The sequence below is a fragment of the Heterocephalus glaber genome, unplaced genomic scaffold, assembly GCF_053883595.1.
Source record: "Heterocephalus glaber isolate CG9 unplaced genomic scaffold, H.glaber_assembly_v1.0 deba00000937, whole genome shotgun sequence".
In the NCBI taxonomy this organism is placed as follows: domain Eukaryota; kingdom Metazoa; phylum Chordata; class Mammalia; order Rodentia; family Bathyergidae; genus Heterocephalus; species Heterocephalus glaber.
In genome coordinates this window covers 13,077,530-13,091,050 of record NW_028258173.1, presented here as the reverse complement: position 1 = coordinate 13,091,050, position 13,521 = coordinate 13,077,530, and the positions used below count along the sequence as shown (strand labels likewise).

At 46.6% G+C, this 13,521-nt stretch overlaps 1 protein-coding gene and 1 long non-coding RNA gene across 2 annotated transcripts in view; one reads left to right on the top strand and one right to left on the bottom strand.

Moving 5' to 3' along the window:
* Positions 1–7,849: 7,849 nt before the first annotated feature.
* Positions 7,850–13,216, bottom strand: LOC147828777 (uncharacterized). Its single transcript, XR_015450138.1, has 2 exons — positions 13,081–13,216; positions 7,850–8,205 (listed from the first exon to the last, which is right to left on the bottom strand). It is a non-coding gene; the product is annotated as an uncharacterized LOC147828777 (long non-coding RNA).
* Positions 12,732–13,521, top strand: part of Gna13 (G protein subunit alpha 13) — a 44,283-nt gene continuing 43,493 nt past the window's right edge. The window contains exon 1 of the mRNA XM_004870274.4: positions 12,732–13,231. Coding sequence (XP_004870331.1) covers positions 12,949–13,231 — 283 coding nt within the window. The 5' untranslated portion in view covers positions 12,732–12,948. The remainder of the gene's footprint in view (positions 13,232–13,521) is intronic.

Here is a 13,521-nt window from a genome sequence, read left to right as displayed (position 1 = left end):
ATATTACTTTCAATATGTAATATGATGTAAATAGTTGTTATACTGCATTATTTAGGGAGTCATTACAAAAGTCCATATATGTTCAGTTGCTGATGCAATTTTTCTCCTGAATATTTTTGAGATGCATTTGCTTGGATCTGTGGATTTGTAACCTGAGGATACTGAGGGCAGACTGCATATAATAGTCCATCCTTATTGGTGGTTTCAGTAACGTGAGGTCAACCACTATCGGAAAATATTAAATGGAAATTGCCAAAGTAAACAATTCATAAGCCAGATACAGTGCTGCATGCCTGTAATCCCAGCTATGCATAAGTCTGAGGCAGGAGAATGGCAAGTTTGAGGAGAATCTTGACAATTTAGCAAGGCTGCTTCAAAATAAAAAATAAAAAGAGCTAGAGATGTGGCTCACTGTGGGGCCTTGGGTTAAAAGCCCAGTACTGCAAAACAGCAAAAATTAATAAGGTTTTTTTGTTTTTGACATGGTCTTGCTAGCCGTTTGGGCTGGCCTCAAACTTTTGATCCTCCTGCCTCAGGCTTTCAGGTAGCTGGGATTATAGGAATGTGCCAATATACTTGGCCAATTCATAGGCTTTAAATGATTTTGATTACAGTACATTATTATAATTGTTCTATTTTATTATTAGATTTTTCTTCAGTGTGGGGGATGGAACCTAGGCTCTTGCAGTGTTAGACATGTACTCTACCACAGAGCTACATCTCCAGCCCCTTATTAGCTGTTGTTATTGACTTGTCATTGTGCCCAACCAAACTCTATTATATGTATGTATGTATGTGTGTGTGTAGAGAAAAAACACATGGTATAAAGGGGTTCAGAACTGGCCATGGTTTCAGGTCTCCTTGAAATATCTTGGAATATACATTGATTTACTACTATAAATGAAATGGAGTGGTAATCATCACAGTACCCATTTCGTAGGCCATCATGAGGACAGCATGCAATAACGTATATGAAGCACTTTGGACAGTTTTGCCACATTGTCAGTGTTCATTGCTGCACTGACTATATTGTTAAATGAAATAGTACTTATAAAATGCCACACAGAAATGGATGTGGCGGTATATACTTATAATTCAAAATTCCAGGACTCAGGAGGCTGAAGCAGAAGGAATGCAAGTTCAAGGCCAACCTGGCCAATTTAGTGAGAACTTGGTCCTCCCAAAACAAAACAAAACAAAAAAGTCCTGAGCAATGCCTAGCACTATCAAACGTTCAGTATTGTTAACTGGCAGTACTGTTATTACTTTTATTATTTAAATTCTGAATCTATTGTTGCATAACAAATAACTTCAACACTTAGCATTTAATACAATAATAAACATTTATTATCTCACATAGATCCTATGGATCAAGAATTTGGGAAAAACTTCCAGCTTCATGGTTCTAGCCCAGGATCTCTCATGAGATTACAAACTATTGCCTGAAGCCTGCCTAGAGCTTGACTAGGCTCTGCCTCTGAGGTGGCTTGCTCACATGGCTGCCACCTCTTTGCTAGCTATCGGCCCAAGGCCTCAATTCTTCACCACATAGTCCCTGCAGAGGACTGCTTGAGTATCCTTACAACATGGCAGCTGACTTCTTCCAAGGCAAGTGGTCTAAGAGAGCAAGGCAGAAGCCACAATGTCTCTTAAGAGCTACACCCAGAAGTCACATTGCATATCACAGTATCCTTCCTGGCTACACAAGTCTGTGCTGTCTTTGGGGGAGGAGCTACCGAAGCGCATGAATACCAGGCTGAGAGTCTAACTGGGTGCCATTTTGCAGGCTGGCTACCGGAAGTACTAAATTATGTGACAGAGACATGAGTTCTACAGGAACTCAGGTTCAGATAAGAGGGAGACTAATGAAGGTCAGAGTGCTAGGGAATGTTCTGATCACTCTTAGGTAGATTTGAATGATAGCCTTTACCATTTCTTTCTCATCTTCCCTCAGTACGACTTGGAAAGAGAGGAAAGTAGGACTTTCACAATCAGAAGGGTGAGAGGAAGCAAGAAAGCACAAGGAGACCTTTACAGAGGTGACAGGGCCTATGTGGGGGTTGGTAGAGTACACTGACACTGGAAGGAAACAAAGTTTATAAATAAATTGAAAGATGCAGTGAGGCTGCTCAAGGAGGGCCGGGAAAGCCAAGTAAACATGCTTAAACTAGCCAAAGTAAAAAGTAAATGTTAAGGGCATAGGCTTTGGCTAAAAGCATGTTCAAAATTCCTGCAGTCTTATTTAATATGGGGGGATTCAAGACTGGGTAGTGGATTTAGAGAGTGTAAAAGAAATTCTCCTCAAAGGGACATTTGCTTCCACAGGAGCACATCCTGGTAGGGTCAAGGCAATACCAGGAAACGTACTTTAATAGTTTCCTTATATCAGAGTAGGAAGCTCAAGTTGATAAGAAGTTGGAATCCAGCCTCCCAGTTGGAGGAGCCTCCCCAGGGGAAACCGTTGGAGTGGGAGATAGTCTGTGTTTACACAGCATGCCTTCTATGTCTGCAGTTTACACAAACTGTATCTTCTGGCCAGGCTGAAGATAGAACCGCCTGACCTAGAAAAGCCCCAGTCTGGGCTCAGTGCCCAGCTAGCGCCGGGAGGAGCTCCCGCCCAGACCCACCCAGATCCAAGCTCCTTGGACACACGGGGGTGGAGGCCACCCTGCACAATGCAGACCTCACACGGAGGATCCCACTCTGCAGCCAGGCAGAGCCTAGTCGAGGCTTGAGTATCCTCCTCACGTCCTGCAGGGGGAACTACCTGTTCCGGTTCGTCTAGTTCAGAGCTGAGAGTGACACTTTCACTGGTAGACCACTTGCCCGGCACGTTCGAGGCCAAGCTAAATCCTTGGGTTCGACCCTAGCACTTCAAATTTTTACTAAATATTCTACTTCACTCTTATTAGCAGGAGGGCATACATCACACCGCTAGCATGACTTTGGCTCATTCCTCAAAGCAACGATAAAACCTAACGTTTGCAGGTTAGTGTGGGTTCACTAAGTGGTCCCAAAAGGACCCTTGGCGGTTTGCAGATCGTGCTGCTGAAGAAGGTGGCAGGAGTCAGGCATTTATGGGTTTAAATCAGCACTGTCCCTCGAGAGGGAGACCTTGGACACATACGTTTTTACTGCTCAAAGCTTCAGTTTCCCTATCTGGGAAATGGGGAGAAGGCAACAGCCGAGAGGCTCTTTGACGGTGCCCAGCAAGTGCTCAATAGACAACCACCCTCCTCACCCCATTATTCCATTATATCCCAGGCCCCCTTGTCTTCACCTCATGTTGTTACCCAGCCCCAGATTTCCCTTATTTTTTGTCCTCTTAAAAATCCCCAGCCCCTGGCTGGCTGAGAGGTTTTGGCCTTGGGCAGCTGTACCTGCCTCCAACATGGCACACAGCATTTTGCTCAGTAGTAGCTGGTCAGTGCACCCACTGGGCACTCCCCTTAATCTCTTTCCCCTGCTACTACCAGCACCTTGCCCAGTGCAAGCACACCTGTCTCCTCCTGCAGGGCAGCACTGGGCTTACTGGAGAAGGCACCATCCGAGGTCAGTCCCCAGCTGTGCCTGTGGAGTCCCTGGGACACTTGGTGGACAAAGAGATGGGATCTCAGAGGCCTGGGGCAGGGAGGAGGAGAGAGGCCAAGGAGGAGAGAGCAGAGCCTCCCTCCTAGTCACAGCAAAGCCAGAATTCACCTGGGAAGGAATGCTTTCCCCAGGGAAGAAGTTAGGGGTAAGGAAAAGCTAGCCAGGCATCTGAGGGCTTCCCTCCTAGCCCTTCCCACGACTTCTCAGAATGGAGTCGCTTAATGTGGCTCCAGCCCAGACTCAGGATCTGAAAGAGTTCCCTGGAACTAAGGAGTGTCCTTCACAAACTCACACTAGGACAAAGTCCCTGATTACCCTTGAGATTCAAAGGGTTGGGCTAGAGTTATAAATTACACCTTTGTTTAGAAAAAAAATTCAGACTCCAGGGCCTGAGTTCAGCGTTTTAAACAGCTTAGTGTTGATCACCTCCCAGGCACACAGCCCTAGAGGCCACCTCGGCCTGTTCTCTATCCTCTCTGAAGGAACCTGACTGGCTGCTAAATCCTCCGGGGTTTGGCTTTGTGAAGTCTTCACATTTGCTGTCACACCAGCCAGCCACTCTTGGCACACCTGTGTCACCATAACTGCTGTGTCTGTTCCCTCGGGCTGGTGTCTCTCTTCTCTCAGTCCTCATAGACACCGGTACCAGAGGATTCCCCCTAAAACAGTGCAATATGACCCAATCCCTGCTCCAAAAATACCTCAATATTAGCAACAGAGTAAAATCCCAACATCCTAATCTGGTATCCAAATTCTTCCCAATCTGATTACACCCTACCCCTTCAGCCTCTCCTATGGTCATACCTTGGTCTTTTTCAGCTTCAGGACCTCTTAAACCCTGTACGTGCTGCATTCTGATGAGAAAAAAAATGCTTCAGCACTGTAGCAAACCCCCCACTTACTCATTACTGTCTTGTACTTGCGCATTTTAAGAGCTAATCATGGGACACAAAAAAGTTGAGAGCAATACCACTAAGCCCAAAAGGCTTATATTAGTCCAATAAAAGGCCATTAGCCCAGTAAAATGTGAAAGCTCCGGAGAACTTTCACAAATTATTTCTAATTACATTATTTCTTATGGGAAAAATTTGTTCAGTACTCAGTTTCAGCACTCTTCACTGGTTCCAGAACAAATGAACAAGTACCGAGGCATGACTTTGTCGTTGGTTCTGAGCAAACTGGCTTCCATGTTCTTGGGCACATGCTGGCTCTCGGGCTGCTCCATCTGCCTGGAAAGCCATGCCTCTGTCCACTTGCTGGAGGCTCCTGGCCACTTCCCATGGATCAGCCCATTCTGTGGAAATGGCCACAAGCTCCGGGCAACTATTGCATGTGTCAAACATGGCCACTGTCACTGAGGAACTGAATTTTGTATTTTGTTATCCATTTTAATTTGAAGACTAATACTCAACTCAGTTACTAGAAAATGTTTAAGTACATTTGGAACAATTTGGTTTTGTAAATCTACTTTTTCAACTGTAAATTGTTTGTATGTGTGCCTGTGTATGGCACTGAGGATTGAATCCAGGTCCTCATGAATGCTAAGCAAGTGTTCTACCATTGCGCTACATCTGCAGCCCTTTTTATTTTGAGACATAGTCTCATGAAGTTGCCCAGGCTGGACCTTGTGATCCTCTTGCCTCAGCCTCCAAGTAGCTGTAATTACAGGTGTACTGCTTTGACTAAGTTCTAGGAAATCTAAGTACAGTTTAAGTATTTCTGATAAAAAGCACTGTCTGTATCTGTTGAGATTTCTGAAAATGTAAAATACATTCTGGATTTTGAATTTCAGTTAGTTTTTGAAAATCATCTTTTCTTTTTTAGACATGATCTCACTAAGTTGCCCAGGCTGGCCTCAAACCCAATCCTCCTGCTCCAGCCTCCCAACTCGATGGGATTTCAGTTGTGTGCCATGTCATCATTTTAATCATTTTAATCTTGAATGCCTGGCAGAAAAGAATACCGTTTCTTGACATCACTCTGGGCCAACCACTTTGCTAGGTGCTTTTCAGGTTATCACACTTAATCTTCTCATTAACACACTATTGGGCGTTATTAGTTCTATTTTTTTGGATAAAGAAAATGAAGCTCAGAGAATGTAGATGGCTGAAAAAGGATATCTGTAGATACACAGGTGACAGAGCTGGGGTTTGATATTCCTGCCTGCCTCTCCTGAATGTTCCTTTGGACCCTAGCTCACACCTGACAGAAGTGAGCTTCCACTGAGTATCTGCTGTTGAAAGGTGACTGAATAACAAAGAATTGGTCCAGAACATTATACATTATGCAGCTGGTTTTTCATAAAGTGCTCTCTCCAAAGGCTTTCAGCCTGGGGTGGTCTTGGCAAAGGCAGCAACTACTAGGCCTCGGTGGACTCCTATGGTGTGGAGGCTGGGCACAAACTGTCCATAAGCAAGGACTGGCTTGTGAATGACTTCAGTGGGGTGTTTCAGCTGGACATTCATAAGGATCCCCATTGGGATCCATTTGAAGAGCCTGAGAACTTAGGAGTCTTTGGCTTGGCTCCTGTGAAGGGAGGCAATTGGGATGCTATCTTATGGTATCTTCCCAGCTGGTCCCACCCTTCACTCTGCACAAGAGAGGACCCTGCCTGGCAGGGCTTAAGGGGATTCAGTTGGCCCTCTCTAATACTGACCCTGTAAATGGATCAAGGCCAAGGGACCCCCAAGGACCTGAGCTTCCTCTCACACTGAACTGCTGGTACCAGATCCCAAAGTTCCTTATCCAAGCTGCCCAAGCCACTTCCCTGCATGTGGGCCTGTTCTGAGGAGCACTTGCATCATTGATGGGTCAACCCACAGGCCACAGGGCTGTCCAAGGTGGCTGTTGGGGTTAGGTACACACCGAGCACACAGGCATGGGCTAAAGTACTAACATGGATGCCATTAGCCACCCCCTAGTACCATGACCTTGAGGACAGATCTCAATTCACCAACAGATAAGTAAGCACCGCCACAGAAAGAAGCATGGTAACACCAACTGAAAGTCTGCTCCACCATCTTATACAACCCCTATGAAAACACTCCAATCTTATGGTACGTAGAAAACAAAGCCCCTGCTCTTACTGGACTGTGCCAACATTTCCATTTGCTAGCCTCAGCTCTCTGGTTGACAAGGTGATTCCTGAGGCTACTGATGACTACTAATAAATCCTGCCCTTCTTCAGAGTTTAGTTTGGGGACAACTTTCACAGGTATCTGTTGTTTTTCTCGTTGTTTTCAGGCAATCAGAAACAGGTCCTGTTGGGGGTCACAGCAGCAGCTTTAAGTGAAGCTGAGCAGGGGAGAGAGAAGAAATATGTTTAAACCACAGATGAGAGGGCTTAGGAAAGGTTTAGAGAGAACATTATGACAATGACAATATTGCCAAGCTTTTAAAGAAGGCCTTATAAAGACATTGTTTCTTCTTCAGATGGTCTAAATTAACTCTCCCAGGTATGGACAGACACTGAGTACACCACGAGCAATCTTCCCTTACAACTACTCCCATTCTACAGATAGGAGAGATAAGGCTTGGATCCGCTAACTAAACTCTCACCCAAATTCTGTCCACTGCACTACAAGCCTTTTCTGGAAAACAAAATGAATGACAAGCAATCTGATATGAGTCAGACTGGTTTAGACAGAATAGTGGATGACCTCGTTACTTAAGGGAACCTTCCCTATTATAGTTCAAGCAATCCTAATTACAAAATTGCCAGGCACACATCGAGCCACTTCTCCTGGCTTTTGTTTTTGCCTCTCATCTCCCCACTGGGGTCCGGCATAGCCAAGAGAATCTTTTAAGCCCTCCAGGGTGTCATTCTGACTCAGGAGGTGCAACCTTTCCCTGAATCCTTCCATGAGCTCGTCTTTCTTCTCTTTAACAGCTGACACAGGAATGTGAAGAAAGACAAGTTGATTACATTATTTGCTCTGGAAGCCAGTCTGCCATAGTCTAACAAAGGCCATATGGGCCACTGGATCATTTCTCAGCACCCCTGGGTAAGCCCTGACTGTCCAATGATAGACTCAACCAGCTGGTGCTTCCTGGCACTTTACAGTGAGGCAAAGGCCAGCTCTGCAAGCCATGACATGTGATGCTACCTATAGCCAGCCAGCCAGCTAAGAGTGTGGTTGCTGGGAGCAGCAGGTCCAAGCCTGTTCATCCAGCATTCTAGGGAAAGAAAACTGCTGCCACCACATTGGAAGAAGGGTATTTTGACATGCAGGAATAAATTCAGAATGCCAGCTTGAACTTCCTTGGAGAAACAAAGTTTAGGTTAATTAAGAATCCTTGCTTTTTCCTGGCAAGGGACATTTAAAGGCAAGAAAACATAAAAAGTATCCCTGACTTTAAAAGTGCAAAGGGAAAATAAAGAAGATGGAGTGAGCAGGATGTTTTCAGTGTCTCGGAAAGTATATCAGATGTACAGACTCAGCTTTGTGCATAGTGTTACACAAACAGATTTCCCGGAAGCAGGTCTGATGCAGCAGGCAAGGTGTGAGCATTTACAGGGTTCTGGTGTGTGTCTTCACAACAGTACAGGCTTCTGGCTTCCAATGAGCTGAGCTCTCAGCTGGTCATCAGCAGCTCATGGATCTTTTTCAGAGGCTGAGAAAAATAAAACCAATAATTAAAGTCATGTTTTCCACTATTAACAACAACAAACAAAACCACTCACGATTCAATTCCACATGTCTGGTTTCATACAAAAGTTTCCACATAAGAAGCTAATTCTGGTAAGGGCAACAACAAATTTCATTACAAAAAAAATGCTGCCCTTTTAGATCTAATTCACTTTAAGTGACTAAAGTGTGGGGCTTTATACACCTGTTAAATTCTGCCCTAAGCTCAGCTCCTCTTCTTTTATTTGTCCATCAGCCACCTGGAACATTTTACAATCAGAGCCTGAGCTCAAAGTACAGAGTATGGAACATCTTACTAGAATCAGCCTAACAGCTGGGGAACTTCAAGATGGCAGCCAGCTTGGAAGGGGATGGGAAAATAGACCAAACAACGGACAAACAAAACAGCAGGACTCCACAGGGCCTGGAGGCTAAATACAATTAGTTTCTGGCCTCCACTTTGTCTTCACACATCCAGGCGTTCTGAGCACTACAACTATTTTGGCATATCAGAAAGAGCACTGCACTAAGAGTCAAACTGGGGAGTTTCCAGTCCTGGCTCTGCAAGTGGCCATGGTGAGTGGGGCTTTGAGAAAATTTTATTGAAGCATTCCCTCCCATCAGCTTCTCCTTTCTGTCCAAGGAGAGTGAGGTTAAGACTGGGTGTTCCTAGTCAGGCTATTGTGAGGAGTGAATGAGATAGAGTAAAGTAGGTCAGAGTGCTTTGAAGCATTTAAAACATCACAGTAATGTAAGAAGTTTGTGCTATGGGAGAGCTTGGGAATTCCCTTCCTTTCCTAGTAAGGAAAGGGAAGTATGAAAAAGTCCTTGCCTGCTTCATTTGGAAGAAAGAATGTGAATCCACCTATTTTATATTGATGGTGAAACACAAGAGAGTTGTGTAACAAGAACGCTGCATGTGTCATCATTATTAGAAAATTAACCCAAGGTTTAACCATCAAGTAATGTGAGTGAGCTTTAAATAAACACATCTAAATGGGTGTTGTCCCATCCTTCGTAGTGAGTAGTTACCTTGGCAAGCAAAACACTCATTTAAATTGTGTTTCCCATCATTCAAAAAGAGAATTTTTTAAACTCTTCCTTGGAACTGTTCCTGGAGCCTCTGGCACATTCTTTGAATATGTCTGAGGGTGACACATTTTTGTCCTATGTGGATTATCTTGATTTTTGTAAACAGCCCAAAGTTATTTGGCACAAAGATTGGTAAATAAGCTCAGTAATACCATTTTTAAAAATTGAAAATAAACTATGACTATAAAGTAGAAGCCTATCTTTCCATGCCAAGAGAAGAATTCAAACAGGAGCTTTTATGAATAGCAGTGTCATTGGAAAGGGCTTGTTCTCTCCTAAGAGTGACAAGTGGATATCAATGGGAGATGTATCTCATTTGTAGTTGCACCTTTCATTATTTATCTTGCAAAACTGTTTACTATTAAATTTTGAGTTTCCAGAAAGAACACTGCAACAAATCAACTGTTCCTATCATTTTAACACAGCTCCAGGGGGCATCTAAATCCCTTTTACATATGGATTAACTGGCTAGCAACAATACAGATGTTTCTGATGAACTGACATCTGGATCTGTTGGAAACAGCACCCAGAAAATTCGATTCTAATCAGTAGACAGATTCCATACTCCCTTAAAAAGTTTAGGCTTTTTTTTCACTTATGAAATGATGCAACTGAAAATTAAAACAGCACTAATATCATTTCAGTATAACCTGAAGATTACTTCTGGTGCAAATAATTGTGAGCATATAAAAATAAATGCAATGGTACTTTCATTCAGTAGATCTTGCATACTGTGGGAACTTCAGTGTTAAATAATGCCAATGACTATCTATGGAAAGTATTTTTCCCATATTTATTTTTCACCGCGGTAACATTCCTATAACATAAAAGTCATCATTTGACCATTCTAAAGTGTTCAATTCGGTGGCATTTGCTACATTCAGGGTTCTGCAACCATCACCACTATCTAGTTCCAACACATTTTCATCAAAGATAATCTTGTATCCGTGAAGCACTCACTCTTCATTCTTCCCTCAATCCCAGCCCTTGGCAACGCTAATCTGGTTTCTGTTTCTGTGGGTTCGCCTATTTTGAACATTTCCATAATATATGTGGCCTTTTTTCTCACTGAGCAAAACTCCCCTCCTTCCCCCCAGTAGTAGGAACTGAACCCAGAATTGCTTTACAATGAGCTACATTCCTAGACTTTTAAAGTGAAGGTCTTGTTAAACTGCCTAGGTGGGACTCAAATTTGTAATTCTCCTGCCTCAGCCTCCCTCAACGCAAGAATTACAGGTCTGTTACACTGTGCCCATCTCAGCATATTTTTAAAGTTCATTCATGTTGTACTATGTATCAGTACTTCATTCTTTTGTGTGTGTAGTGCTGGGGATTGAACCCAGGTGTTCATATAGGTGAGCATTCTACCACTAAACTATATCCCCAGCCCACTTCATTGCTTTTCATGATTGAATACTCTCATTGTATGTATATATTATTCATTCCATGACGGGCATTTGGTTGTTTTTGGCTATTCTGAACAGTGCTGCCATGATCATAGCCATACGAGTTTTTGTTTTCAGTTCTCTGGAGTAAGAGTAGAATTGCTGGATCACATGACAAGTCCATGTTTAACTTTGTGAGGAACCACCAAACTCTAATTCTATGCTTACAACTTACAAAGTGTCTTGATCATCAGCTAGATAAAAGTAGGATAGCTACAGACAAACCCCGGCAGGGACCAAAGAGGTCTCTTTTTCAGAATGAGTAGCTGGGCTCAGTCTGAGTCAGGCTTGTTCCAAAATAAAGTTCCATTCAGGGCCCTGAACAGCTTCCCTGCTTCTCTACCTGTTCCAACATGAACTGGCTGGGCAGGAATACCTTCCTGTCTCGTAGGCATCCTTGGTTTTCCATTACTTTGCACACACTTGGTGGGGAGTGTTAACTAGCCTAACTTACAGGCTCACCTTCTCTGTCTTTGCTGCAGAGTTCGGTCAGCATCTGGAGTCAAGGCAAAACGGCTTTGGGGGCTGGTGCTAAGTCTCTGTCCTGGGCAGAGGCTAGACTTTTCATGGTTCAAGAGCAAGGCCTCTCTAACACTAGTCCAGACACACACCTTCCACCCAGGCTTTTACCATACATTTGGCCCCACAATACTGCATGGCAACCCTGACCCTTGTCATCCAGACACTAGGGATGATCCTGCCCCTTTGGAGATTGTGGATTGTCAAGGGAGTGGGCCTGGCCAGCACAGCAGGAGATTATCCAACTACAGGCATTGTTTACTGCAGCCAATGTACTGAGTCATGAGACTTCTCAGTCATGAACCCAACCCCAGACAGTAACTGATTAGCACTGATTTTTAAATTTAAACTTGCTCATAAGCCTCACAGCCTTATGACCTCTTACCCCAACTCCCTACCATAAGAGAAGTTTCTAAGCTACAGGAGCCCAAACCAAGGAGCATTAGGTCGCACTGCCAAAACCTTTGGGTTTTTCTGCCTGTAACTAATATTGTACTAAGAATGAAACAAAAGTCAGCTTCTGGAGTCCTTGCTAGCAGTCACCCTGCCAACCCAGCTGTCACTTGTCACCTGTTTCCAGGTAGGCCTTTCAGGTCTCCTGGCCTCAATCTGCTGTTGGGAGAGAAGAAAAAAAGTCTCTTGTTGGTCATATCCTCTGTAATCTGGCAGGAAACCTAAAATTTGCCTGCTGCAGGGCTCTGTTTGCTTATCTGCTTCCTCGTGGGGAAGAATCTGCATCACAGTGTCCGGTTTAGGGGGATTTTCACCATGACCTCACCCTCCGCACCACTCACTGATTTCACCATTACTGAAATCATAACGCAGCTCGAGTGGGAATGCACACGAGCGAGACGTAAACGACCACATCTCAGACGAACAATGACTTTTGCCTCAACCAAAGGCCCTTGCAGGGGTTAGAAAATGCTATAAAGGGCTGGGAGTAAGGGGAGGGATGGATGTCTAGTTAGTTACATGTAAGGACTTGAGAGAGCAGAATGTCAAGAGTCAACTTAAGAAAAGGCACCAAAAACCTTCCAGGCTCAGGCCGGCCGTTGAAATAATTTTCTAGCCAGTGGCCTCGGAATAGGGCGCGTGGAGGTCACTGCAGGCAGCGGGCGTGCAACCAAAGAAAGGGCGGAGGGAGTAACCGGAAAGAAAGGGAGCCCCACGGGCAGGTGCCGCGATCCGGTCTCCCACCTCTCGGGCTTGGAGATGGAGCCCTTCTTTGCGGAAGTGGGCTCAACTAAAGGGAAACAGAAAGTAGGGCTCGCTGGCGCGGGTCAGGCCTGGCGCACGTGACCGCGGCTCCCGGTGCCCCTCGCGCGCGCCCAGCAGCTGCTGCAAGCGCTAGAGCGAGACAGCGAGCGTGGGACTCGACGCCGCCGGGCGGGGAGGAGCGTGTGTGCGTGCGCGCTCCCGGGAGGCGCGCTCCCGGGGCCACCGCCCCTCTCGGGCCCGCCCTCTTCCCGCCCTCTTCCCTCCCTCTCCAGCGCGCCCGGCCCGCCCTACCCGGCCAAGCCCCGCGAGTCACTTCGCTGGTTCCCTCCCTCCCCGGCGCGCTCGGGCCGCCGCCGCGCTCCCCGCCCTCGAGCCGCGGTGCCGGAGCCGCCGGCCGCCCGAGGAGGAGGTGGAGGAGCCGGAGGGACCCTCCAGGCGGCGGCGGCGGCGGCAAGATGGCGGACTTCCTGCCGTCGCGGTCCGTGCTGTCCGTGTGCTTCCCGGGCTGCGTGCTGACGAGCGGCGAGGCCGAGCAGCAGCGCAAGTCCAAGGAGATCGACAAATGCCTGTCGCGGGAGAAGACCTACGTGAAGCGGCTCGTGAAGATCCTGCTGCTGGGCGCGGGCGAGAGCGGCAAGTCCACCTTCCTGAAGCAGATGCGGATCATCCACGGGCAGGACTTCGACCAGCGGGCGCGCGAGGAGTTCCGCCCCACCATCTGCAGCAACGTGATTAAAGGTGCCGGGCCGGGGCCGGGGAGCGGCGGCGGCGGCGGCGGCGGGCGCGGGGCCGGGCACCGCCCTCGTCCTCCCTGTCCCTGGCGGAGGACAGGACCGGGTCGGGCGGATGGACGGCCGGGGAGGGGGGCGCGCCCGGGGCACCGGTCCTGCCCACCCGGGGTACCCTCTCCCCCCGCAAGAGGGTCCCTGGGTGCGCCCCTTTTTCTCTTTCTGCCCTGGTGGGGGTCATGGCCAACTGCACACCCCGCCGCGGGCCTCGCCCCCTCCGAGAGGGAAGTGAGCCGAGCC